The sequence below is a fragment of the Opisthocomus hoazin genome, chromosome 4, assembly GCF_030867145.1.
Source record: "Opisthocomus hoazin isolate bOpiHoa1 chromosome 4, bOpiHoa1.hap1, whole genome shotgun sequence".
NCBI classification, from domain to species: domain Eukaryota; kingdom Metazoa; phylum Chordata; class Aves; order Opisthocomiformes; family Opisthocomidae; genus Opisthocomus; species Opisthocomus hoazin.
In genome coordinates this window covers 27,393,121-27,420,072 of record NC_134417.1, presented here as the reverse complement: position 1 = coordinate 27,420,072, position 26,952 = coordinate 27,393,121, and the positions used below count along the sequence as shown (strand labels likewise).

General features: G+C 47.7%; 2 protein-coding genes across 3 annotated transcripts; one reads left to right on the top strand and one right to left on the bottom strand.

The window, feature by feature from the left end:
• The first annotated feature begins 31 nt into the window (after positions 1-31).
• Positions 32-25,875, top strand: GFM1 (G elongation factor mitochondrial 1). Its single transcript, XM_075418400.1, has 18 exons — positions 32-127; positions 471-623; positions 2,809-2,941; positions 3,165-3,369; positions 4,111-4,227; positions 4,811-4,961; positions 8,749-8,903; positions 9,872-9,956; positions 11,036-11,173; positions 11,857-11,958; positions 12,586-12,642; positions 13,047-13,184; positions 14,153-14,235; positions 21,278-21,440; positions 22,512-22,656; positions 23,151-23,311; positions 24,532-24,585; positions 25,438-25,875. The coding sequence occupies exons 1-18, from the start codon at positions 35-37 to the stop codon at positions 25,567-25,569; spliced, it is 2,265 nt and encodes a 754-aa protein (XP_075274515.1). The 5' UTR covers positions 32-34; the 3' UTR covers positions 25,570-25,875.
• LXN (latexin) lies at positions 14,231-20,187 on the bottom strand. 2 transcript variants are annotated; one of them, XM_075418401.1, is made up of 6 exons: positions 20,059-20,187; positions 19,417-19,479; positions 18,653-18,827; positions 17,892-18,028; positions 15,701-15,763; positions 14,231-14,576 (listed from the first exon to the last, which is right to left on the bottom strand). In XM_075418401.1, exons 1-6 carry the CDS (start codon positions 20,185-20,187, stop codon positions 14,325-14,327), a joined length of 819 nt encoding a protein of 272 aa, XP_075274516.1. In that variant the 3' UTR covers positions 14,231-14,324. The 2 variants fall into 2 exon arrangements, with proteins under 2 accessions (XP_075274516.1, XP_075274517.1); XM_075418402.1 differs by having other exon boundaries at positions 14,379-14,557.
• Positions 25,876-26,952: the final 1,077 nt, after the last annotated feature.

Genomic DNA, 26,952 nt, shown 5'->3' with positions numbered 1-26,952 from the left:
GGGCAGCCCGCGGCAGGCCCCAGCCCCCCCGCGCATGCGCGGCGCCCCGGCAGCGGCGCGGGGGACAGCCATGCTGCGGCTGCTGCGGGCCGGGCTGGTGTGGGGCCGCGGGCACCAGCGGCGGGAGGTATCGGCCGCCGCCATTCCATGAGGGGCGGGCGCCCGGCGGGGCAGGCGCGGGGCCCGTTCGGCCTCCCCCGTTCCCGGGGCGGCGGGAGGGAGGGAGAGGCCTGGCCGGAAGCACCGCGTCCGGCTGGCGGGCAGCGTGCGGGGCCGCGGTGGGGTGAGGCGGGCTTGGCGGGGGGGGCTGGCGGGTCCATGGGGGCGCGGCGCAGGGCTGGGGGGAGCCTGGAGCGGCCATTTCGCTTTCAGTGCCCCGTTTGCCCTGGAGAGGCGGTTTGGCTGGAGATTGGTGCCGGCTGCGTTGGGCCTGCGCCTGAGTGCGGCGGCGATGCTGCCCTGCCTTTCAGCCCCCGCTGAGCCCCCGCCGGCACTGCTCCGCGGGAGCGGTGCCCAACGAGAGGATCCGCAACATCGGCATCTCGGCCCACATCGACTCGGGGAAGACGACTCTGACGGAGCGAATCCTCTTCTACACGGGCAGGATCGCGCAGATGCACGAGGTCGGTGTTCGGAGGCTGCGGAGCGGGGCGGCGTGGGTCCGAGCGGGCCGGGAGCCGTCGCGACGGGGTGCGACGGGTTGGTCCGCGGGGCGAGGGAGCCTGGGGGGGCCAGCGAGGCTCTTCTGGCCAAGCCGGCAGAGAAATCCTCAAAGTCTGCTGGTTTCCCCAATGCCTTGTTAAAAGTTAAGTGGAGGGCAAGGGGATAGAAAGTGATCCCTCCTTTACTGCAGTGTTCTCCCTCTTTCCAAACACTTCAGATCACAGAATCCCAGCATGGTCGGGGTTGGCAGGGCCCTCTGTGGGTCACCCAGCCCAACCCCCTGCCGAAGCAGGGTCACCCAGAGCAGGCTGCACAGCACCGCGTCCAGGCGGGGCTGGAATATCTCCAGAGAAGGAGACTCCACAGCCTTCCTGGGCAGCCTGGGCCAGGGCTCCGTCACCCTCAGAGGGAAGAAGTTCTTCCTCGGGTTCAGCTGGAACTTCCTCTGCTTCAGTTTGTGCCCATTGCCCCTTGTCCTGTCGCTGGGCACCACTGGAAAGAGTCTGGCCCCATCCTCCTGACCCCCCCCCCTGCAGATATTTAGAGGCATTTCTAAGGTCCCCTCTCAGCCTTCTCTTCTCCAGGCTGAACAAGCCCAGCTCCCTCAGCCTCTCCTCGCAGGAGAGATGCTCCAGTCCCCTCCTCATCCTCATAGCCCTGCGCTGGGCTCTCTCCAGTAGCTCCTCATCTTTCTTGAACTGGGGAGCCCAGCACTGGACACAGCACTGCAGATGGGGCCTCCCCAGGGCAGAGCAGAGGGGAAGGAGAACCTCCCTCGACCTGCTGGCCACATTCCTCTTGATGCACCCCAGGATCCCATTGGCCTTCTTGGCAGCCAGGGCACGCTGCTGGCTCATGGTCACCTTGTCACCCACCAGCACACCCAGGTCCCTCTCTGCAGAGCTGCTCTCCAGCAGCTCCGCTCCAGCCTGTAGTGGTGCCTGGGGTTGTTCCTCCCCAGGTGCAGGACCCTGCCCTTGCCCTTGTTGAACTCCATCAGGTTCCTCTCTGCCCAACTCTCCAGCATGTCCAGGTCTCATTGAATGGCAGCACAGCCTGCCGTGGTATCCACCACTCCTCCCAGTTTTGTGTCATCAGCAAACTTGCTGAGGGTACACTCTAACTCTTCATCCAGGTCATTGATGAGTAAGTTGAACAAGGCTGGGCCCAGTACTGACCGCTGAGGGACAACACTAGTTACTGGCCTCCAACTAGACTCAGCGCCGCTGATGACAACCCTCTGAGTTCTGCCATTCAGCCAGTTCTCAGTCCATCTCACCGGCCACTCATCCAGCCCACACTTCCTCAGCTTCCCTAGGAGGATGTTATGGGAGACAGTGTTGAAAGCCTTGCTGAAGTCAAGGTAGATAACATCCACTGCTCTCCCCTCATCTACCCAGCCAGTCATGCCATCGTAGAAAGCTATCGGATTGCTCAGGCATGATTTCCCCTTGGTGAATCTATGCTGACTACTCCTGATAATCTTCTTTTCTTCCACTTGCTTGATGATGACCTCCAGAATGAGCTGCTCCATCACCTTTCCCGGGATGGAGGTGAGGCTGACCGGCCTGTAGTTCCCTGGGTCTTCCTTCTTGCCCTTTTTGAAGACTGGAGTGACACTGGCTTTTCTCCAGTCCTCGGGCACCTCTCCTGTCCTCCAGGACCTTTCGAAGATGATGGAGAGTGGCTCAGCAATGACATCTGCCAGCTCCCTCAGCACTCGTGGGTGCAGTCTTATTTTAAGACTGACTTCTCCCTTACCATCTCCATGGTGAATATGCAATGGAAGATAAATGTTTCTTTTGATGTAGTCAAAGGTGACTGGGAGAAACAGAGACGATAGGGATGTCATTTTTAGCATCGGGTATGTTAGCTTGTTAAATTTGCAGTGAGGCAGAATTTCCTGCAGGTTTCTGGTCACTAGTTTCAGGAATGATCCTCAGGAGAGCAAAATACGTTGAAGTTGGAGGTGCAGCTGCAAAAACAATCCAGCTTGTTTGTAGTTCAAGAATTTTAAGTGGTTCTGCCACGTCTGGTGTTCTTCACTGCGTGAAAGATGATGCTCGGTATGTAAAGCATCACTCCTGCACATGCAGAATGCTGAGTAAACTGCCTTGCACTACATTTTTTTTCTTTTTTCCTAAGGTGAAAGGTAAGGATGGAGTCGGGGCTGTCATGGATTCAATGGAGCTGGAGCGGCAGCGTGGGATCACAATTCAGTCTGCAGCAACGTACATCATGTGGAAGGACACCAACATCAACATCATCGACACACCAGGTAACAGCGGTTCTGAACGCGTGAAGGTTGCGGTTTCTTCCTGCACACAGGGAGCGTGGTGCCGTCTTTGTGTTCGTTGGTGACTCGGACTGAGCTAACGTGACTCTTTCTGCGTAGCTGGAGACCGATTCTGTTGGCCGTTGCTCTTTTCTGCAGCTATGAGCAAGCAATTTCTCATCACCTTTTATCATCTATGAATAACGGCGGCTTTTTTGTTACTCAGGACATGTGGACTTCACAATTGAAGTGGAGAGGTCTCTGAGAGTTCTTGATGGAGCCGTTCTGGTTCTCTGTGCTGTTGGAGGCGTGCAGTGCCAGACAATAACTGTGAACAGGCAAATGAAACGTTACGGTGTGCCGTTTCTAACATTCATCAATAAACTGGACAGACTGGGCTCTAGTCCAGCCAGAGCAGTACAGCAGTTGAGGTATTTATCGCTTAAAATTACTTGTGAAATAATTCTGAATGGTTCCTATAGCATTGCATTCGTGTATTCATATATATAATACTAAGAATATCGAAAAGCATTCTCGTGTGGGGTCTGTAGTCACAGCTTTGGAGGATAGTACCTGAGTTGAGGTTAAATCTTAACCTGACCTGTAACAAGTCTCCATATTCTCAAGAAAAATAAGAGTTAGTGTCAGCCCAGGCTTGCAGTGGTTTTATTATTTATTTTGTTGGCGGAACTGTATTTGGAGCCACTTTGAAAACAGCCTTTACATTTTTCCTAGATCCTGGTAGCAAACGTGCTGTAGCTCACAGCAGGGAGATGACACAGGGCTGGGCGGTTTCTAGTGCGGGTACCAGAAGTCCTGCTTGCTCCCTGCCTGCAGTCATTCTGTGCCTGATTTCGTCTGTGAGATCCGTGCATTAATATGCATCAGGGGAGAAGCAGCTCCCCTAATCAAGCCGTTAACTGGAACTGCTTTGCTCTGCTGCCTCTCCCATGGAAGCTGCTCGCTGTATCTGTTGGGACACAGAGGGCTGGCAGTCACTCAGGGTAAAGTGCAACTGGGCATTTCCTATCAGCATTGGTAGATTTTTGGTGCTATCCAAGGAACAGAGACAGTGTTTTTGTAGGAGTGGGATGATGTTCGAAGACCATCTGGAGCACATATATAGAAACGACTTTTTCCTTGACCTAATTTACATTTGCTTACTTTTTCAGATCCAAGTTAAAACACAATGCAGCTTTTGTTCAGATTCCAATTGGGCTGGAGGGAAACTTTAAAGGAGTTATAGATCTTATTGAAGAAAGAGCTATATATTTTGATGGCGAACTTGGGTAAGTTTTGAAACTTGCATGTTTGTTAGCTGGAGCTACTCTTTGTGTGAGTGACGCTACCAACAGTTCCTCTTCAGAGATGAAAAAGCCTGCTCTTCGAAAAGTTACGGATGTGGCTTGTGCTCGGGCTGAGGTATCGCCCTTCAGCTCTCGCAGTGACAGCAGAACGCTTCTGCGGGGTCAGGTTCGGTGATGGGTGACTGCAGCAGGAACTGTTTGCTGACTGCAGGAGTGTGGAGGGGTGGTGGCCACGCTTACCACCCTGGGAAATGGGAGACCTGCTCCGTAATGGGAACTGATACCGTGTGTTTGGCACCAGCTTACTGGGGTGCAGATCAGGTGTGCGTGAGGTTGTTGAACAGGTCGTGCTGTATCCTTGCAAATTCCTACCGTGAGTGGGCAGAAGCCCTCTCCTGCCAAAGCATCAAAGATAACATGTTGATATTCTCACGTGATTTCTGTTCCATATCCGTGTCAACGGTGAATTCTTCCTGGTCAGGCGGGGCGTCACAGCGATGAGCGACGGAACGGCTGATTGATGTGGTATTCCTGTAGAGTGGTTATGGTATTTATGTCTCTGTAGCCAGACTCTTCGGTATGATGAAATCCCAGCGGAGTTCAGAGCTGAGGCTGCAGAGAGACGTCGGGAGTTGATCGAATGCATTGCTAACTCGGATGATCAACTTGGGGAGCAGTTTTTGGAAGAAAAGATTCCTACAGCCGCTGAGTTAAAGGTAACCTTATTGTGGTGGTTCTTCCCGTAGCACTGTTACCTCGCTCTTTTGTGTCCCCGTCTTCCTCCTCTCCCCCCCCAATTAAAAAATTCCTGAAGTCTTGAAGAAATTTTGTTTGCTTGAGTTCTCCAGTATGAGTGTCACCTCCTGCCAGGGCACTCCCACTCCGCGCCCTGCTGAGGGCCCGTTTCACGTTTGGTTTTTGGTTTGCATTGGAAGGTTTGAGCTTGTGTGTGGCCTTTGGGGAGCAGCCAGTGGCACAAAGGTACATCTAGTCATCTTTGTCATGCTGTTGCCTTGCCTGTGTCACAGCGTGGCGGCTGTGACTTGCTTCGTGTCCCGCAGCAAGGCCGTTGTTGGTGCGCTGTGAGTCGTCTTTGTGCCTAGGAAACCCTGCCTCATTTTGTATTTGCACTGGTTAAATCTGAACTGAAAAGAGTGGCACGCTAGAAGGGATCTGGAATGACTTCACTTGGAGACTCCAGAGGAGAATCCAGGTCAAAATGCAGTTTTTAAAAAAAAGAAGAGAATTGCATTTCTTGAAAGAGGGAAAAAAATGAGACATTATCTATTTTATGAAAAATACTTCAGGTATCAAATGGCAGACGTGCCAGCATAAAGGGATGCTCACGGAAGTAATCAGATGGCTGTAGGCTGAAAATTATTCGTTCTCGTGACAGTTTGGTATCGCTGTTCCTTCAAGCGCATGTCCATGCAATAAAAAGGCGTTAGGGAGGCCTAGGAAGATCAGCTGTGTTGTACAGTCTTTGTGCAAGTCCTGCCACTGCTGGCTCCGGGGTGGGATCGGCTTGTGCCGCTCCGTGGAGGCTGGACAGCAGACTAACGACGTGTATTCCTTCTTTTAGACTGCTTTATGTCAGGCTTGGCAAGCTACATGTGCCAGAGCGGATTGTTACGTGGCCTGGCCATAACTTCTTTAAGGATCGCAGCTGCCTAACGGTGCCTCTTGAGTTCCTGTGGGATTAGCTTCAGCCAGGACGGGTGCGAAAGCTTGGCTATCCTGGCATGAGCAGGAGAGAGCGCGCGTGGACCTGCTTCTGCTGTGCCGTGAGTGTAAAGATAAGCTGAGGACACGTACCCGTAGAGAAGAAGCGCTACGCTGGTTTGTGTTCACCGCACGGCCCCGTGGAGTAGGTGTGTAAGTCAAGATGGCGACGTGTAGCTGTTGACACGAGGCCTGCTAGGCTTTGTGTCGTGGCAGGCAGTAGTTGCTGAACGTGTTTAAATAAAAAAGTGAGGTCTGAAGAGCCCGTTGCAGTGGGAGAAGCCTTGCAGGCAGACTGCTTTTTCGAAGAGAGCTGCTGTTGGAGCCGGAACAGCCTGTCTTTGAGTGGTTGCACTGGAGCCTGCCTGACGTGGCATTTGCTGTCTCCTTGTGCTTTCCTCTGCCTGCAGCCGGGTGCTGCAGTTGGTAGCTGAAGAAGACAAGCCGAACTGAGACATGAAGGTTACAAGCAGGAGCTGCTTCTCTGAGTGCAGCCTGCTAGGCTGGCCGAGCTCGAGTCAGACGCGATCACTGAGGTTGCCGCTTTCAACATAGCTTTGATATTTAAGTCCTCTTCTCAGTATTTGGTTGTCTCTGTGCAGTAGCCCTTCCCCTGGTAGGGCTTGCAGTGCTCGCGTTCCTCTGAGTTGCCCGCTCTATCTGTTGGGATGTGGAGGACCCTCAAAGCTGATGGGTGTTGCCAGTCCCCTTCAGGTTTATTTACTTGACTCTTCCTAACCCCTAAATTTTGATTGCTTTTAACTTTGCGACAAACCTTGCATTTGGAGGTGTTGTGTTCTTTTTTTAAATCGGTTTGGCTGTCTGGGTGAGTTATGGGTGATTAATGTCTCTAGGAAGAGCATGCAGGAATCTGTGTATCCCAACTCGGCTTGAGACAAAAGCACAAGGGTTTTTCTGAAAGTACCAAGCCAATCTTCTTGATAAGCAGGCATTTAGTCATCCCAGTAATTAGATATTATTTTATGAAGTCTGAGTTATTCCTGTTACAAAGCAGCCCTTCTCGCTTTGATAAAGACACAACTGTCAGCGATTTGGGAGGCCTGGTAAGGATCTGTCCTTCACCTGGCAGAGGGAATGGTACCGGTGCGAATACCCTGCATTGCTGCAAGGTGAGAGAGTTTTAGCAGGAAGCTACTTTTGACAGCTCCTGCTGGGAGGGAAATCTGCTACCAAGAGAAATTTGTCTATTCAGCATGCCTCTGCTTCCCACTTCTGAAAGCCAATTAATTACAGCTCTAATGGCTATAGTATTGCAGATGTGGGTTAATTTGTACTAATATGTCCCTGAAGATGGATTTTCTTTCAGTGGCCAGCAGCCAGGTTTCCACTGAAAATACCTTTTTGTGGAAATGATGCGAAGGATCACTCCTGGATGCCACAGTTGCAGCGCATGATGCTTGCTGAAGATCAGCTGCTTAAACGTCACCTAATTTGCTGCTATCCGTAATGCTACACGCAAGGAGCTGGTGGGCCCCGGGCATGCCGTGGGGCACTCAGTGGCAATAATCTTCCTGTGAAAATAAAATTGTTTTTTCCCAAGGTAATTGTTGATGAGGATGAATTGCAGTCGTGTTGCTTCAAGTGAAAACATGTGGCCAAATAAAAACACCAGGCATCAGCACAGCTGTATTTCCAGCGCTCTGGCAGATGAGAGCAGGCGCGGGCTAGATGAGCAGAATTGCTGATGTAGGGTTTTTTCCTTGTGTTATTTTTGTGAAGTCATTACATCAACAAATTTAAGGAGCCACTGTTCTCTCTGTTAATTGTGAAGGTAGCTTAACCGTCTGTCTTTGGGTACTCTAGCTGGCTCACGGATTAGATGATGGGGTTAGCTGTCTTGGTCTGGCAAGGAGAAGTCATTTCTTTTAGCTTCTCAGAGAAGGTGGAGCTGCTCTTGGTTGGAGTGAGGGCCTCAGTAGGCGTGGGGAGGTGGCATCCTCTAGTGGCAGGGAGAAGAGAGGCCGAGGTGGCAATCTTGGCTTCAGTAATTAATTGCAGGGCCAGGAGGGTGGCAAACAGCATCTGTCCACCAATATGAAAGCTGTTGGTGCTCAGTTACGCTTTGCAACGTCGTGTGCTGCGCGGGTGAAAGGCACTGAATAAGCGTGAGGTTACCGTGCGGTTTGTGTTGCTCCGTTTGCTGGGACGTCCTGGAAAGATTGCTGAGATGGTGCAAGTTCAGCAGGTCTGTAGATGCATGTGAATAGGTTCTTCTGCTGTGCTTTTCAAACTTTCTTCATCAAAAAATGATGATTCATTGAGCGTGGCACTTACCCAAACATCCCTTCCCTGCCCAACTTCCTCTTTCAGAAGAGTTTTCTGTGGCTTAAAGATACTGAGTTGTCTCACCTTACTTTACAAATTTAGATGTGTCTTGTTTCCCAACATAATTAAATAGGGGGAATGAGACATCTAAAACAGAAATTAAGAATCCTGCCTTTACCAGCAGAGAATCAGGAAACTTTCTCTTGAGCATTTTGGGGTTATCATTGTATTTGTCTTAGCCATTTTAATTTTTAAGTGAATTTAAGAGGAGAAGAAAGAAAATCTCACACTCTCTAGAATTCTGGTGAGCAAGTTTTACGGGAAGCTCTTGTGTAGGGCGTTGTACCGAAGACTATGTGGGAGCACCTAGGTTAATCCAGGAGCAGAGATAACCAGCAAAAAGAGGGAGAGAGAATCCAGACTGCTGCTTGGTTAGTGCTGCGTCAGACTCCTGCAGCTGTTGCAGCAGGAGAGTAATGCACTGATATTTTTCAGCTGGCAATCAGAAGAGCAACACTGAAGAAGTCCTTTACCCCCGTGCTGGTGGGAAGTGCTTTGAAGAACAAAGGAGTACAGCCACTGCTGGATGCTGTCCTGGAATACCTCCCCAACCCTTCCGAGGTTGAGAACTATGCTATTCTTAACCAGGGGTAAGTGTACTCCTGAGCATACAAAGTGCTCTTGGAATCAGCTTTCAAAATAGTGTAATAGGTAGCAGGAAACACTGCTTACAAAAATACACGATCACTTACCATTTGCATTAAATAATGGCATCCTCATTTTGCACATGAAGAGAGCTCACCTCTCATTTGAGGGTTACTGTTTATGCTGCTATTTTTAACACACGTTAAATGTTAAATTTGAAAAATTATTATCTGATGAGATGGTTCTTTAGAAATTAATGACAATTTTAAAACCATGCCTACAGTAGACCAGAGAGCACGTCTGAAATGTGTAAACTGTTTTATTCTTTGGACATGTTTGTTGAAGCAGATGTGCCTTCACAGCTAAGAAGCATGAAACCCAATGTTGGAGCCAGTAAATAGCCCTTAACATTCCAGTCTTGGCTCAAGGGTGGCCGTCAGGTCTTTTTGATCTGTTTGAGTGGTTCAGACAATATAATTGATAGCTAAAGAGAAATTATACTAATAAATACAGTTTATGGCTTTTTCTCCCAGCGGTTAGCTGACTCTCTGAGTCCTCACTGCTGCTGTGCTTCTCGCTGCCCCTAACGCCTGCCTACTAGGATAGGTGAAAACTTCTTGTGTGGCTCACGAGCATTGGCAGAGGAGTCACTGCAATGTCTCTGCCTTCACTCTAAACTGGACTTGCTCCTGAGTTGTGTCTGAGTGGATGATTAATTGCTTTGATGGCAAAAGAGTTGGATGATACGAAGGGCTAGTGATATTTGTCATAGTTTCGACCTCCTTTTTGGGATCTGCTGCAGTTTCTCTGAGATACTTTCTGAGCCTCTTAAAAATGTGTGCATCTTTAAGTCTCTGTTATAAACCTGGGAAACTGAAAGGCCCTTGGGACTTCACAGGGTTGGGCTCGTGTTTAGAGGAGCCTGCCGTGTTTGCTTCCTGACATAAACTCCCTCTCCATCCCTGTTTTTAAGAGATTCTGAGGACAAATCCAAGTTCCTGCTGAACTCTGCTCGAGACGATTCCCAGCCTTTTATAGGCCTTGCTTTTAAGCTGGAGGTAAGCTGTTAATGTTAGCCTTTCTGATGCAGCAAAACCAGTCGAGAAGCAGGGCATTTCCTGCAAGGGTTGTTGGTGTACGCAAGTCCTACTGGCACGGAGCTGTCGGTGGCTTGTCACTGATGCCTGGGGAGTGCCTTTCGTGTCTGGGGGAAAAGCACACATCTAGAGCTTTGTGTTTTCAGTGTATCTATCTGTGCGTGGGATTGCTTTTTTACTTGGTCACTCTGTATATGGTAAAGCTAAACTGAAAATTTCTAGAGGACGGATGCCAGGAACGTTACCCAGCTGACTTTATTCAATTGCTTGCAAGCTTCCCATGCTAACCAGTGTCTGACCTCTGCAGAGGGACTTCAAAAATTGTACTCACATTGTGGTAGTAACCCTGAAGGAGGAAAGGAGGTATCCAGGTTCATTATTAGTGATTTGAGTAGAGAACAGAGCGAGTCCAAAGAGATGGTGCTGCCAAAACTTGTGTGGAACAAATTTTAAAATTGGTTTGTCTACATTCAATTTAAATTTAACTTCTTTAAAAAAAAAAAAAGTTCCAACCACAAAATCCACAAATGTATCAAACGTTGCCAAATGTGGAAGTTTGAGGATAGGTTATTATGACTCAAATTCTTCATGATTTTCTTAGTTAAAACATGGGGGGTTTGTTTTGTTATTTGAAATACTTTCAGAGAAAAATCCCCGTTTTGTTTGAAGTTGAAAACAATGGAACACGAGAGAGTTGGAGAGGAAAAAGTACACAGACAAGTTGTTTGCTACCTTGAGCGTAGCAGTTCAGATTTTCGTATGGAAAGTGGCTGGCCACATTGCTAGTTAACGTATGCCTCTGTTGGGAAGGCTGCGGACTGGTAACGTTGGAGAAGTAAAGAAAATGGCCAGGAGATGCCAAGTTCCATTCCAGAGCCAAGTGAAAGCTGAGACTATGTCAAAAAAAGCTTCATTGACATGTCTAATGCATAAATTCAAAACAGAAAGATTTCGTCAGTCTGTGCAGATCATACTTTGAATAGCAGTGGCCTTGACTCCCAGAACAATTATATCTGATTTTCAATGAATTTTGATTCCAGGCTGGCCGTTTTGGGCAGTTAACTTACATTCGAGTGTATCAGGGAATGCTGAAGAAATCTGATTATATCTATAACACCCGGACTGGGAAGAGGGTTCGTGTACAAAGACTCGTCCGTATGCATTCAGACAAGATGGAGGTGGGTGTGAGAGGACAGTCCCCATGGGCTGCCGTTTGAGCCACTCTGGCTAGACAACCTTCTCCCTTTTCAGCTATCTCTGAACGATGAGATACATCAAACTTCTGCTTTTGTTGTTAATTCCTACCTGCCTGTGCCGCTAAATAGAGCTCTACAAGAAAGTGGAATGGTCTCTACTGTATTACTTCCTCTGAAGTGGAAGAGTCTTTTGCCCAAGAAGCATTATAAAATGGCTTTGAGGTGATAGCTAAAGAAAGCCAGCTGTGGTATGAGCCCCACAGTCCATACTTCTGGGAGAGGGGAAATAGGATTGGCAAAATACACAGAAAAGTCTTCTTCCATGTAATTATTGAATACAGTTCTTAAACTAAAAATTGATTCCCAAACTGCTGCGAATACTGCCCTTTCCTGTCTAAGATTCCTGAACGCTATAGCTGGGTCAGGACAGCCTGAAACATAGTATGTTGCTTGCTTCACATCCTTACTCTAGAAGAAGTTAGCATCCAAGCTGAGGTCTCCTTTTTGTGCTTTGAATAAAGAGAGAAGATTTATCAAAGCTGGCATTTTCAAAAGAGCTTAACTTCAGGCTTTTCAACACAGTATTTATATATCTTCTTAAAACCAGGTTTAGTTTGTAATGTATCTTTCAGTTTTATCTAAATAGTAAACTTTTCTTTCTTAAGGATGTAAATGAAGTTTATGCAGGAGACATATGTGCGCTGTTTGGAATTGATTGTGCCAGTGGGGATACGTTCACTGATAAAACGAGTACGGACATTTCCATGGTGAGTACCCCTTTTCATCTCTATGCCCATGCGTTGGAATTTACCAGGATTTTGTACAAGTTTGTAGTAGTTTGTTCAGTTTAAATACTTTCTGATGTATATGCAGCCGCAAATATTTTTTGTGATTATTTGTTATACCTGAAGGAGTCTGAGTATACAGAAGTATGGGTATGTGCAAGAGAGATACACACCTGTTCACTGTGCTTGACATCAAATAAACGACTTCAGTGTTAGCAAACTGTTCTGGGCTGTTAGAAGTGGATGCTGTTACCCAAAAATATTAAGCTATGTATTTGTATACGTATTTAAATACGCGTACAAAATCTGATCGGAAGCAGAGTCTTCTAACTATGTGAAATCCAAACAGAGATGAACTTGTATGTAGGAAACAGTGCTGGGAATCCTGTGGTTGGCAGTATGGCAGGCGTTACAGTAGAGCCTTGTAGTAATCCTCAGGAGAGCAACATTAATTTTGTTATGCTATGATATTAGATACAAGCTAGGTAAGTAAAACGGTGATCCCTGTTTGTAACCCTGAGTTCTTGTGAGCAAACTTTTCTGGAGAAATTACATCACCCGGGGCCATGGAACTTGGTTGTATGATCTCTTCCTTTATGGCCGTTGCAGGAGTCAATTCACATCCCTGATCCTGTCATTTCAGTAGCCATGAAGCCTTCCAACAAGGTAGGAGCCTACAAATCAACTTCTTGCTGACTGAGGTACCCTTCCTCTGCTGCTTTTATTATTTTATGTGGGTTAGCAGTTACATATGGAACCACAGACTAAAATGAGCAGTGTTTTAAAATGTTCTGTCAAGGTGCTTAAGAATACATCGTTCAGATCACTCAGCATGTGACTGTGTTAGACGGTATCGCTTAGCCGTAAAGAAGATGCGTGTCTTTGACCTGGGTAAATGTGGACTTGAAGCAACTGGAGGGATAAATACAGCTCCAAATGTGTGGTTGTGCTTTTACGAAAATAACCTCATGAGAGTAGAAGCACAAAGCAGTTGATAGGAAAATATGAGGCCTTTTTGTTGTGTGGCTTCTGGCTGTTAATGTGTTCTGGTGTGTGTACTTGTTTTTCAGAACGACTTTGATAAATTTTCAAAAGGCCTGAACCGCTTTACAAGGGAAGATCCCACCTTCAGAATCCATTTTGATGATGAGAGCAAAGAGACCATTGTTTCGGGAATGGGGGAACTGCACTTGGAAATCTACGCCCAGGTAATTTGGGAAGCAGATGCCATGGACTCTGCTTCTGACTGTTTCCCCAACCACATTCTGCTTCCTTTCTGGCTGAGACATCGCATCGCTGTACCAAAATCTATCTGCAGATGGGCTAGTTGATGGCAGCTTGGTTTGGGAACTGGGTGCCTAAGCGGATGTCAAGGTTACAGGCTGCTGGGAGGTGCAGAACTCCACGTGCTTCAGGGTAGATCAGGGTTATCGTGCGACAGCTGTTTTGAGATCTCCCTAGCAGAAAGCCCCGTGGCGTCAGTGTGAGCAATGCTAGCTGCTTAGGGAAGGGCTTCACTTCTTGGTCAGCTTTTGAATCTTTCTCTCCAGTGGTTCTGTTCTGAAGGCTCATAATCTATTTAAATGAAACTACTGCCTGGAATATTTTTACTTTTTGGTTCAAATCCACGAACAATGTATTAAGCACTACGCTTTCCTTTAGCAGCCTTTGCTTATGATGAGTTTTACCATTAGACATTTCCTACAGCAGAGAGAAATACTCTGTGTTTTAAAATGTATCACTCCATAATAAGAGACGATGCAGGCAGGAGGGAATAGTTAGTTACAGCGATTTATTTGTTTCTTTCAAGTTGATTCTATACTTTATTTTAGTCTAACACAATAGATGTATCTGAAATGTTGACAGACTCAAGATGGCTTTTGTCTTGATAAACTTAAACTGGAGTGAAATAATAAATGCTGTTCCCTTTTCCCATATCTAAAGCTATATGCTTTAAACAAGGTTGGCTGCAGTGAACCATTTCTAACTTAAAAAAAAAAAAAATAACCCAAACCACCAAGACCCCAAAAATCAGTCCAACACCAAACCAAAAAAACTGCTTAACCCTGATTAAGTTTCTCATTTCAGAAAGATCTGTAAATAAAATAATTTCCAAAGTGTTGTTCCAGTGGAACAGCTCTGTATTTAATTCCGTGTTTGTCTTTTTTCCCTGCAGCGAATGGAAAGGGAATACGGTTGCCCTTGCATCATGGGAAAGCCAAAAGTTGCCTTTAGGGAGAACATCACCGCACCTGTGCCGTAAGTATTCCTTCTGGTAACAGAGGGTTTTTTAAATTTATTTTGATGCAGAATTTGATTATGTGGCAGAAAAAGTGCCTTTCGGATTATCAGATCAAAACACAATGTACTGAGGAAGGACTTTCTCCTTTGTACCTTGATTGCATATCCGCCCTCATTATCTGCCCTTCCTTCAAATGCTTCCGGTAGCGTCTGAGCTTCTTCCCTTGCAGAGCCAGGCAGTCCGTTATTCCGCTGCGTGTTTGGGCTGACGGCTGTCCTGTGTTACTTGAACGCCACGCTGTGGGTGCCAGAGAACTGTCATTTGCCAGGGAATGATCTCCTGCGGGTAGAAAATAAAGCTGTAGGAAGTGAGAAGGTAGTTTCTGTGAACGATACGGAGCGGGATTTGACTGCTGTAATACAGCCATGCCTGGGCTGATTGCAAGCAGGCTGAAGCAGTAGCAGTGCAGGGGAAGCACCATAACACGCAGTCCAGCTCGGCTGTTCTAGTATCTGAAGCTCTCCTGCAAGCCCTTTTCAGCCTGTGTTGTGCTCCATGCTGCTGCAACTACATTTTTCTTTCATCTCGGCAAGTTTTGCAGCTCAGGCATGTCTGTGTTGGCTTACCCCTCTTACTGTGAGTGCTGTTGGTATTTTGGGACACAAGCCCTTTACCAGGCAGAGCACAGGGAAGAATCTGTGCTCTGTTCTGCAGTTAGTTGGCTACAACTTCTCAGGAATTTTTCTTCATAGAAAACTGAGGAACTAAAACCACTGTAGATGCCTTAACTGAGAGTGCAGTGGGTAGGGAGCAGTGGAGCTGGAAGTGGGAGTGAGCTCTCAGCTTGTTGTTACCAGTGGATGACTTATTACAGGAGGTCACACAATCAAACTCTTTGAAATTTTCTGCATTTTTCTTATGAAAACACTTGCTCAGATCGCAAAATTATGATGGAGAATAGCACACCATGTAAATACTGTTCTGGGAACCAAGGTTGCTGCTGCTTGTTTGTGCGAGCTACTGCGGTAGACGATGCCTTTTGCGTACTGGTCCACCAGTGCTGTCCTGTAGCGTAGAAGCACTCTGCTGCTCCAGCTGGAATGCCGTTAACGGTCCAGGATGCTGGCAGCCGCTTCTTCCCTTCATCCCTGGCCAGTTTGGCAACAGTATCTCCCAAGAGGAAAGAGCTGTGAATGACCAGTATGCTGAACCTCTGCCGTTCCCAAGGAGGGCCCAGAAATAGCTGAAAATTGCTTTCTGCTGACACAAGTTAGAGATCTGTTGTCTCCTGCCTGCGTATGGGCAGAAGCCATAATGCTGAGACAGGTGACTGTAGCCCTCGCCTCACCCTGTTTGCTAACTGACCTGGAGGCATCCAATCTGTGACTGCCCCACCATCTGCGTGTCTGCGTTGGAGGTTACGCAGCTGGCAGTCTTAATACTAAAAAGAAAATAAGGGTTTTTTAAATCAGAAGACTTTACCTGGGACACTATTTCGTGAAGGAGAATCATGTAGTCAAATTCAAGATACTCATCACTTCTTTTCTGGAAAGACAAGACGGAAAGACAAGACGAAAAGTAGTGAATCAGATCTCTTTAGTTAGCATAAAAACTCTCTGATGTATTTCAGATGAAACTGGCAGCTCATGTTAACAAGCAGGTGAAGCTTAGTCATGATAACAAAACAAAAAGATACTGTTTTGTATTTCTGTGAACTCCCAAAATTACACTTGAGAGACTGCGAAACTTAAAACCGTTCTAATTCCTCGCTTAAAGAAGCTAGATATATCTCAACTTCAGGAACTCGTTGGGAGGGGAACACCTGGTTCTATAAAGTGTCAATTTAGCCCAAATCATCCTAAATAAAATTGTCAGTAGGATGAGGCTGGGAGGGAACTCCAGAGGCCTTATAGCGGATAGCAAGTTAGCAGTGACTGTGTGAGCAACTGAACACCCGCTGGCCTTTGGAATGTCACTCTTTACTTACCTGCTCTTCAGTGAAAAGAAAAAGTGCAAAATTACTAGAGAGCGATGACAGCTGGTTTAGTTTAACAGCCTTCTGTCTGCCTTATCCTTAAATTCACCTGTTTTGTCAAAGAGGGGTTTAAAATCTAGCTCGTGCACAGCCCAGCAGCATCAGTGAATTGCTCCAAGGCTGCCGTGAGAGGGAGCAAAATGCTAACAAACGGTGCTCCCAGCATGAGCTGCTGCCTCTCCTTCGTACCCCAAAATTCACTGGCGGTGCGGAGTGGCAAAGCGTGTGGGCTCTGAAAGTCTGCTCTGAAGCATCCTGATGCATTGGGCTTTCTAAATACGAAGCCCTGCTTCTCTGGTCTAGCTTACTGAATTAAAGGCGAGCATCACTTCAGGAGTTATTCTTAACCCAGAGTATAGTTTCTCTAAATAGAACAGAGAAGAACTGGGAGAATCTATAGAATTCGATTAATTAAAAACAAAACAAAACCCCAAAAAGCAACTAAAAAACTTTGCTCTGGTAACAACTTTTCTGAAAACAAGTTGCTTTATCAGTTAAGCCTGTTCTGGGTAGTAAGTCTGCAAGGCCTGTTGCTAATGGCGGCTAATGACTCGATTTGAATAGCTGCAGCGAGATGTGACAGTCATGTTTACTTCTTGGCTTAGGGCAGATCCAGATCTGCTCAGGATAAACACAGCACTTGTGATCACTCAGAAATAGAAAATATTTTGTCCTGAGGTATTCTGTTCCCTTTCTGCCTTGTGACAAATTTTCCTGAATTCAGTTTTCTTATCATAACCTTAATTGATGCTCATCGTGCTGATACAAGTCTAGGACCACTGCTCCAGTTGATAGAATTTTTCAGATCAGATGGAAAGCTTTCCCTAAAGTAAGTGTTATAGGAACTGTTAACTTGGCAATTTAAAAAAAAAAAGAGCACTTGTGCAATATGAATGCCTCAACTAAAAATTAATCTTAGGTTTAAGATATTCTCTCTCGCCCTCCAAAAAACCACTACAAATAAGTTTGGGAAGAACAAAGCAAAAAAATTAATACTGAGAGTGGAATTAAATCAGTATTTTCTTTCCTGATTAGCATTTTGAGGTGATCTAGCAGATGGATGGAGACTGGAATACTGCAAACAAAAGCAGAGCGGGTTGTGTTTTATTGAATTTGAGGTGCAGCCCATTGCTGTTTCTCTAGACATGGCTATCGCAGAGATGTCAAGCAGCATTACTGTGACTGATTGCAAGATAATGGTGTAGATCAAGAGATAAAAGACAGTATTACAATGCGTGTTATGCAGATGCAAGAATACTGTCAGCTGGGCTTACACTACAGATGAGAGGCAGGAAAGTTAGATAAAACTGCAATCAACACGGTGACCTCCAAGTGGAAGAGTCAGTTTTCTTAACTAAGTGTATAATAGTGCTCTTGCCAAGAAGACACAGCTTCTATAAGCAAAATTTATGAAGAGAAGGAGTGATCTAAATAAACACTCCAGCATTCATGATTTGCTAGAGGTAATAGGTAGGTGGAGCAAAAGCAAACACTGGCTTATAAATGAAGCGAACCAAGATGTTCAGACACAGTTGAGGTTTCTCGCTTAAGAATTTAGCTTCAGCTGTAATCCAGGACATGCACAGCTGCGTAGCTCCCATATACTATTTTTCTCGCAGGGCGTTGATGGTAACTTACCACTTGCTTCACATGTTTAATTTGGGCAAGTTGGAACTTGGTGTTTTCAGTTGAGTTCTGCCACATCACATAGCCAGAGGCGACCCATGCTAGCAGGTGGATGGGCTCCATTTCTGGGGACACGTTGCCGTGGCTGTCTGGCAAACAAAATGAATAATACACATTAAGCAACATTCGTGGAGCTGCAGCCATTAACACAACCTGTCACCTCATAGCAGGGTTTGGTGCTAAAAGTTACTCGATTACGTTCCTTGCTGTGCCAGAGACCTTCCAAGTAATCTTGGAATAGCAGCTACATCACCACTGCGTCTGTGTTCCTCCCGCTTCTTTCTCTTAACATATTTTCTATATGGTCTTCCAAGGCAGGGGTTGCTCTAAAAAGTAGGAGTGGACCTAGTAGTACAGTCTGACGTACAGTACTGAGAACAGCCATGCAGCGAGCAGGACGCTGGTAAAGGCAGAGGTAACAGCAGCAAGGGGTTTTCAAGAACAGTCGCACGCAGATCGCGTATCGGTTCTGGATTTCAGAAGAGAGGAATAAATTTAGTAGTGTTGCGATTGTCACACCACCCTGAACGAGAGAAGGTGAAGTAGCGTGCGTACAGAGTAGGGCTGATGGCCTCATCCCCCTCGGTCCTGGTGTCTGTGGTAGGGGCTCCCATATGGATCGTGGACCACCACCGCTCGAGCTCAGGTTTGCGTCTGGCCACGCAGGGCATTGTCTCCAAACCTGCCTTCTCGCCCAAACCCCTTCTTCGTACCTGGTATGTTTTCTGCCACAAGCTCTTTTTCCAGGCTCTTGATTTGATTGTAGAATGCGTTATCTGCTTCATCTGTGTTCTTAAGTTCTCCTTCAATTGTGAATTCCACATCTGGAGCAATGGTTTTTTTGCCCAGATGATAAAGAACCTCAGCAGTGCAGTTAACAGTACTGTCCTGTTACAGAGTTAATTATGCATATTAATATATGATTAAATACTTGTATAATTTCGGTAATTTGCACTTCCAAATATATTTTTTTTCTTTATGTAGTTGCCATTTTCTCCGAGTCTGGCCCATAGAGGTTTGTGATTATTTAAGAGAAGGCTGAATTCATGGTATTTCTGTGAACATAGTGTAAGGGCAGTTTTCCTTCGGCAGGGATAGAAAGGGCAGCGTGTGTGATGCAGAAAGTCGCTTGTGCCTTTCAGAGCAATGGGTGACAGTGACTTCGATTTGAAACGGAGGGGTACTGAAATGTCCTTGTCACCCCTCGAGCATTTTCTTGTGTCACAGTGGCAGGTGCCAGGCGTTCGGGGCTTTGATGGTGTCAGAAAGGGGGGTTCCCTTTTGCTAAAATTGAGCCTTTTTCTTTGCCCGATTTGCAGTATAGAAAAAAATCTGAGCCCCGATACCAAGCACTGTGACCTGGTGTGTCCGCTGGCCTCAGCCAGGGTCTGCACCGTAAAGCACTGGCTGTTTATCGCAGATTGGGAGTGCCGGCTTCTGCCCACAGAACGCGTTCATTAAATAGATCTGAACTCACTTTGTCAAGGACGTCTTCTAACACCAGCTCCAGATGGTACTTATGCCCCACACCATCCACGTCCTACAGAAGGAAAACATTAAGAACGTTATTCGGTAAAATGTTGAATTACTTTGCCTTGTGGAGAGTGCTCTGGTTGTTGTGAGAGACACTGCAGCAGGGCCACTGCAGGGCTGGGGTGTTCTTTTACTTCTTCCTGCCGTGTTCGGAGCGCTCATTTAACGCGGTGTGGTGTCGGATTCGTGTTTCTGCTACTGTGCTGCTGCACTGGGGTTGGATTTGGGCTCCCCGGAGCCGGTCCCTCAGCCGGGGATGGCACATGGCGGGGGGGAGCCGGTCCCTCAGCCGGGGATGGGGCAGGTCCCCAGCCGGTGTCTCATGGCGGGGGTGACCCGGTCCCTCAGCCGGGGACTGCGCACGGCCCCAGGGGGTCCCTCAGCTGGGGGACTGCGCACGGCCCCAGGCGGCCCCTCATGGCGGCGGGGAGCCGGTCCCTCAGCCGGGGATGCAGGTGGGCAGGCCGCTGCCTCGGCCGCGCTCCGCCCGGGGTTCTGTCCCGCCCGGGAGACGGGCGCAGCTGCTGCCCGCCGCGCAGCCCGCTCCGAGCCCCAGGAGGCGGCGGCCGCCCGCCCCGGCCCTCACCTGCCTGCGGGCGCGGCGGACGGCCCTCAGCGCCAGGCCGCGCCCGGGGCTCCCCCGCCGGTAGCAGACGCAGCCGGCAGCCAGGGCCGCCGCCCGGCCGGCGTGGGAGAGGCTGGGCGGCAGCTCCATGGCGCCGGGGAGCCGCTTCCTCTTCCCGCAGGAAGCGGCCGGGGAGGAGCCGAGCTCTGCGGGGCTGCCCCAGAGTCGGGCGCCCGCCCTGCCCGGAGCCCCGCGGCCCGGCCCGGGGGGAGCGGGTCTGGCCTGCGCCCTCGGCCCGGGCAGAGATGGGGCCGGAGGAGGGCACGGCAGCGACCCAGGGCTGGAGCCCCTCTGACATGAGGAGAGGCTGGGAGAGCCGGGGCTGTGCGGCCTGGAGAGGAGGAGGCGGTGGGGAGACCTCGGGGCAGCTGCCAGCGCCTGGAGGGGCTGATGAGAAAGGTGGAGAAAGACTGCTTACCAGGGGCTGTTGCGGCAGGACAAGGGGCGACGGCTTTAAACTAAAAAAGGGGAGATTCAGACTGGATATAAGGAGGACATTTTTTACTGTGAGAGTGGTGAAACCCTGGCACAGGTTTCCCAGAGAGGTGGTCGATGCCCCATCCCTGGAAACATTGAAGGCCAGGCTGGATGGGGCTCTGAGCAACCTGATTCAGGTGAAGATGTCCCAGCTTGTGGCGGGAGGTTGGACTAAACGGCCACTGAAGGGCCCTTCCAACCCAAACCATGCCATGATCCCTCCAGTTTCACTTAAAATATTTAACAGTTCATATTCACAAGTTTTTCCCCCCTCTTTATTTCCTTGTTGGTGTCTGCCCTTAACATCAAAGTACTTTGTGGGTGGAAACTGTGGGTATGTGCAGAAACCACAAAAATATCACTGCTATTCAGTCAACAAAAAGCAGAAGCCAAAAGGTGAGTAGGCTTTATTAGCGTTGCCTGTGGCAGACAGAAGCAGCTTGGTTTTGCAGTTGTTTTTTGAGGCATTAGACCCATCACAGCCTCTGAGCTTCCTACTTGTGGGATCCGTGGTGCTCCGTCTTCGGGTGTTCAGTATCCTGGGCTGGTGCTTCAGCTGCTCTTCTGGCCTTTAGCCAGTTTGGTTGCACATAGCCAGATGGAATAAAGTAGCATGGGAACTTCTTTGCTTAGAAAACGGTGGTTAGAGCATGGTCTGCGTAATGAGTAACGTGGCGTTCTGGGGGAATGTGTTTGTTCTTAGGTTTGAGTACACACACAAGAAGCAGACGGGCGGAGCAGGCCAGTATGGCAAAGTCATCGGCGTGCTTGAGCCCTTGGATCCCGAGGACTACACAAAACTAGAATTTGAAGACAGAACCATTGGCACCAACATTCCGAAACAGTTCGTGCCCGCTGTTGAAAAGGTAAAAAGCGGTTTGTCTGTGCGCGTGGTACCAGAAACACTCGATCCCAGTGGTTTCCTCACTGTGGCTGTCTCGCGCCAGGCAAGCGGGCTTTGGCCATTACTTCAGTGGAAGCAGAATCTAATTTGTGTGGCTTTGTGTAATCTCTTACATTCCAAAGTTTTCCACTGAGTTTAGAAGTTGCTGTTTGTTGTCGTCGGTGGTGAGCGCTGGCTCTATTTCCACTCCAGTGCGGGAGGTTGCCTTTCCTTTCTTGCAGACAAACAAGCCACGTCCTCGTCAGTCTGCTCCTTAACGGCCCTCTGCTGCTTTGGATTGTGGCCACGCAATTCTCATCCCTAACCCGGAGATATGTGACTTTTTGTGTCTGCTCTGAGGCCAGTTATGTAGGAAACTGTTATTAAGCTAGATGTCCTGCAGGAACTACCAAATATTCTTGCTTTTTCATCTCTTCTGCGGGCTTCCCTGGTCTGGCTCTCTGTAACTGCATAATTTATCTCATACTGCTTGAAGTAGTTCCTACCCTGATCTTTGAATTCCTGTAATAATGGGTCAGCCTGAAACAATTTCTTCATTATTCCATGACGCAGCACTTAAATTAATTTTGCCAAACCCTGGAAAAAGCATGCATACATGAGAGAATCCTGTTCTTCAGTCACGCGGTTAGAGCAGCGCTTTCCACGTAAGAGCATTCTGTTGGGTTTTGATCATACAGTCTCTTAACGAAGCAAAATCCTGACTACCTTTCTTTTTCTTGTCCTTTGTTTGTTACATGATTTCTGTTTTTAAAAAATACCGGTATCAAACTGTGGTGCCGAGGAACTATAGTACAAAGTTTTAAGATGCTTGGGAACAAAAAGTTTTCCCCGCTGTTACTTTCTCCCACTGTGTTATCAAAAAGGTCCATAGGGTAGGTACGGGATTGCTGTTAAAGACTGTGGAAGGTGGGGGGTTTTGTTATCATTTTCGTTTTTTAAGGTTAATGTCTTTTATAGGCTGTCATTAATGCTGCTCTTCTTTTAAGCTGCATTTAGGTCTAAAGCCTGCTAACTCTGAGACATTACTTGATAGGGGTTCCGAGAAGCCTGTGAAAAAGGTCTGGTGTCAGGGCACAGAATATCGGGGGTCCGGTTCGTCCTGGATGATGGGGCACATCACATGGTGGACTCCAATGAAATCGCCTTCATCAGAGCGGGAGAAGGAGCCCTAAAGCAAGGTACAGAGCTCGTCGTTCAAACGCATGCTCCTGCTGCCTTCGTTATTGTTGGAGCTTAATTTAGCAACCTCATTTCTGTAGGTTCATTCGTTGCCTGGAGTATCTGTAGATGCATTTAAATTTTGGCTGGTTGTGTAGAGCAGAATATGTGCAAAAGTTTATAGACATTTTGGGGGGAGGCACAATAATTCCCTTAGTTGTGTGAAGGAAATCCTGTTTCCTAGAGCAGAGTAAAGAAACACCAACAGCTTCATCCTTGCACAGGTAGGAAAAGAACATTTTATCAAACCGTGTGCCTCCCGGCGTTGCAGTCTCGGGAGTAGAAGGCAGGGGAGCTGGACTTCCACGTAGTCCATCATTGTTTTGCCCCACTGACATAAGAAACACTTAGCATTAACCATAAAACACTTCTTTGCTATGTGTAGGGGTATCTTGAATTCTGCCAAGCTTGTTCTTTGATGTTTGATTATTTAGTGAAGTTTTTTTTTCTCCAGCTATGGAAAACGCCACTGTGCGTATACTGGAACCCATTATGGCGGTGGAGGTGATGGCGCCCACGGAGTTCCAAGGCGTGGTGATAGCTGGAATTAATCGCCGCCACGGAGTGATCACGGGGCAAGATGGCGTGGAGGGCTACTTTACGCTCTATGCTGAGGTTGGTGGTGTTCACCGGTTCCTGACCTTTTCTTTTCCTGCGTCACCTTTCAACTCTGTTTCCATTTTATTTACTGACTGGTGTGTGTAAACTTGTAGCCGGGTTTGTCAGCGGATAAAGATAACATCAGTTTTTCGGTGGAGAAGCATAACGTTACTGTCGCCTCGTGGCAGCGTGTTGTGCAGTGTTGGTGAACCTGCTGTAAATCTGTCTTGCTGCAGAGAAACCGGCTTGCCGACCTACACAGCAAAAGGCACAGAACGCGGGGTGCTCGGGGTGGGCTGGCAGGGCTGCCTCGGAGCGAAAGAAACCTGTGCAGCGGTACAGGTGCACAGAGATCAGGGGAGGATATTTTTGTCAGCTCCCTTCCTGCAGCGGATATCATAGAATCACAGAATCACAGAATAGTAGGGGTTGGAAGGGACCTCTGTGGGTCATCTAGTCCAACCCTCCTGCCGAAGCAGGGTCACCCAGAGCAGGCTGCACAGGACCTTGTCCAGGCGGGTCTTGAATATCTCCAGAGAAGGAGACTCCAAAACCCCCCTGGGCAGCCTGGGCCAGGGCTCCGTCACCCTCAGAGGGAAGAAGTTCTTCCTCATGTTCAGACGGAACTTCTGTGCCTCAGTTTGTGCCCGTTGCCCCTTGTCCTGTCGCTGGGCACCACTGGAAAGAGTCTGGCCCCATCCTCCTGACACCCACCCTGCAGATATTTAGAGGCATTTCTAAGGTACCTGCATTAACTGCAGTAATTGCAGATAAACACAAATGAATTGTCTCCAGTGTCCCTTCTTCTGTGTCCCTCTGAAAAACGCGTTTGTTCTCGCGTTAGGTCGTACAGAAGTGTGCATCTGACGGCGGTGGTATGGTAAATCCCCTCAGCAAAGCCGTAGCTAACGACAAACCATGCCCTGCGTCACTTCTGCTGTCTGAATCATGCCTAGAGCTGCAGTCCCAAGAGACTTCAGACGTCACTGTCTCTTGTGGGGTGCTGCAGATCCCAGAACTGGGGGCACGGCGGTATCTGGTGCATTCAAACGCTGAAATTTGTGGGGTTTCCTGCTGAGAACAGCTTGTGAATATAAATTAGTTCAAAAAGAGGTACTTTACAAAACTAGATGATTAGAAACTGACTCTTTGTGTCGTAATCGAGATCAATTGGATGATAACCAAAAGTTGGTGGCAAGATGCGGTGTTTTTACAACAGTATGCTTGGATTGTAGGTGCCGCTGAATGACATGTTTGGCTACGCCACCGAGCTGAGGTCTTGCACAGAGGTAAGTGCGCCCAGTACTTTTTGCTAAAACATGATGATTTCTGTCAGTCAAGTGTGCTAATTTGCATCATCGTATACACGGCATACGCAGCAGTAAAAGCGATAAAAATCAAACCAAGTTCAGACTGGGAAAATAACCTTAGAGTTTTTACTGTTCCTTTAACTGCTTTTTAATTAACGTGGCTATCATTAGCCATGTCATTTCTGGCCAAAAAATTCTTTCATACTTTGAGGAGGGAAGAGATTCAAAGTGGTAAATAACACAAAGTGATAGGTATTATCATATATTTTATATATATATATATAAAATTATAATTACCATATATTATGGTACTGATAGGATCAGTACAGGTATTAAAGTCGCAGGCTGGGAAAGTTGAGGCCCACTCCGTAAGTTACAAATGTCTGCCAGTAGAAGAGATGTGTGACAGCAGTGCTCATGTTACTGAGACGTCCGTCTGTACACCTGCAGTTACACGCTCACTGAATGCCTTTGAACCGGGTGAGTCTGTGTGTTACATGAAATGTGCTGTCGGGCATCTCTGACAGGCAAGTGCCGGTATTCTGCGAGCACTGCAGTGGGCTGTTCCGAATGCCGTGGTTGTTTTCCGTTCTTAAGCAGAGTTGTCTCACGGCTGAGATGGGACCCACGGGTGGTCTTGTCCCAAAGAGCCAGCCTTCGGATTCTGTTTGCGCGCCTTCGCATCTCATAGCCGTGTGCCTCAGCACACCACGTTTGCGTGCTTCATTCTAAATGAGCATCGCGTGTTATTTCACAGATGAGGGTGTGGCTTGCTGCTAACGAGGATCACACGTTTAGCATCCTCACTCTGTTCTTTTTCCAACTCTACAGGGAAAGGGTGAATATACAATGGAATACTGTAAATATCAACCGTGCTTGCCCAGCACGCAAGAAGAAATAATTAACAAATACCTCGAAGCAACGGGGCGACTCCCTGCTAAAAAGGGCAAAGCCAAGAGCTGATTTTGACCCTCCTGGGTACCTTGAACAGTTTTTCGCAGTCTTCCCTAAAGGCTCAGTTGCCCGAGGGAGAGAAGCAATCAAGGCTGGCCACAGTGGGACCTGGGCTTGTAATTTCATCATCATATCCTTCCTTTGTGCTACTCTCAGAAACCACCAGGAGATCACAACAGAATTGTTCCCCTGTAAATGCTGCTCACTAACAAAATACATAAATGTTAAAACACTGATGGTAATTCGTCTTGAAATTTGTCTTCATCCATTTGTATTAAAATAGTTCTTTTTACTTGATACATCATTATTTTGTAATTAGGCTAGTTACTACTGTTTCTCTGTTTTGAAAGCTTAAAGATGGTAGTTTAGGAGACTAAACCAGCTGCTGACTGCTGGACAGGGACGGGGCTGAGTGGCCACCCAGCGCTGAGCGGTTTTCACCTACGTGCCCCACGTGCAGATCCATTAACTCCTGTGCTGGCAGCATCCACCTGAGAGAAGGAGCATCAGTCCTACCCCCTCACCCTGCTGAAACACTCCCAGGAGCCTCCAAAGTCCTGACGAACCAGGCAGAGTCCTCTGTCGGCGCAGCTACCTTGTCACCACGTCAGCTTCTCTCCGAGGCTGCAAGGCATTTGAGAGGAGTTGGCGAGAATGTACATAGAGGTTAGCTCTTTCCAAAACTAGGAACAACCTGGATTTATTTTATGGGCTCAATTTCTTGGCACTTTGTTAGAAAACCAAACGAAAGATTGCTTTTCCCAGAATCTCACAATCAAAAGGGTGTGTTGCTGATGGTGCTCGCCTTGGGAATCGGTTGGATAGAGCTTGCTTACTCATGGAGGAGAGCTAAAACGAGGGCGTTACAGTTAGGTGAGAAAGAGAAGATTTTTTTTTTTTTTTTTTTTTTTTTTTAAACTACTACCAGAAGATCCACACTGAGTTTTCGTTGCGTGCTCTCTCTTCCTGACCTGCTGAGCTTCACAGCATTTCTGCAGACTGCCAGTAAACAGAATGAAGTTCCAGTTCAAAACCAGCTCTGTTCCTGGCACAGGCTGGTGGTTGATGTTCACCAGACGCGGACAGAACTGTGGTGCCTGGGCTTCTCTTCCTCCTCCTTCACAGAAAGGTGTGAAAATTAATTACCTTAACCTTGAAAAAAGTGCAGTGTCGGAGATGTGTCGGGGCGTGTAAGTGCTAACAAAACACAGGCACACTGTTGTGTCTGAGTATGGTGTTGCTTTGGGCCAAGTGCTTCTTGATTCCCTGACATTCAGAGCTTTATTTTTGTGGAAATACTCAGCTGGAGCTTGTTTCAAGAAAAGCCCTACAGGTTCTCCGACATTTGGAAATTTTCTTAAACAAGCCAATATAGTACATTTACCAAAATTC

Excerpts from the sequence above, each read along its gene's own strand:
- GFM1 (XM_075418400.1), top strand. The coding sequence starts at position 35 with ATGCGCGGCGCCCCGGCAGCGGCGCGGGGGACAGCCATGCTGCGGCTG. Across the intron at positions 4,228-4,810 it reads TATTTTGATGGCGAACTTGG|CCAGACTCTTCGGTATGATG; the intron begins GTAAGTTTTGAA and ends ATGTCTCTGTAG. Across the intron at positions 24,586-25,437 it reads AGCTGAGGTCTTGCACAGAG|GGAAAGGGTGAATATACAAT; the intron begins GTAAGTGCGCCC and ends CCAACTCTACAG.
- LXN (XM_075418401.1), bottom strand. The coding sequence starts at position 20,187 with ATGGAGCTGCCGCCCAGCCTCTCCCACGCCGGCCGGGCGGCGGCCCTG. Across the intron at positions 18,828-19,416 it reads TAGAAGACGTCCTTGACAAA|GACAGTACTGTTAACTGCAC; the intron begins GTGAGTTCAGAT and ends ACTCTGTAACAG. Across the intron at positions 14,577-15,700 it reads TTCACGAAATAGTGTCCCAG|CTTTATTTTCTACCCGCAGG; the intron begins GTAAAGTCTTCT and ends CACTTCCTACAG.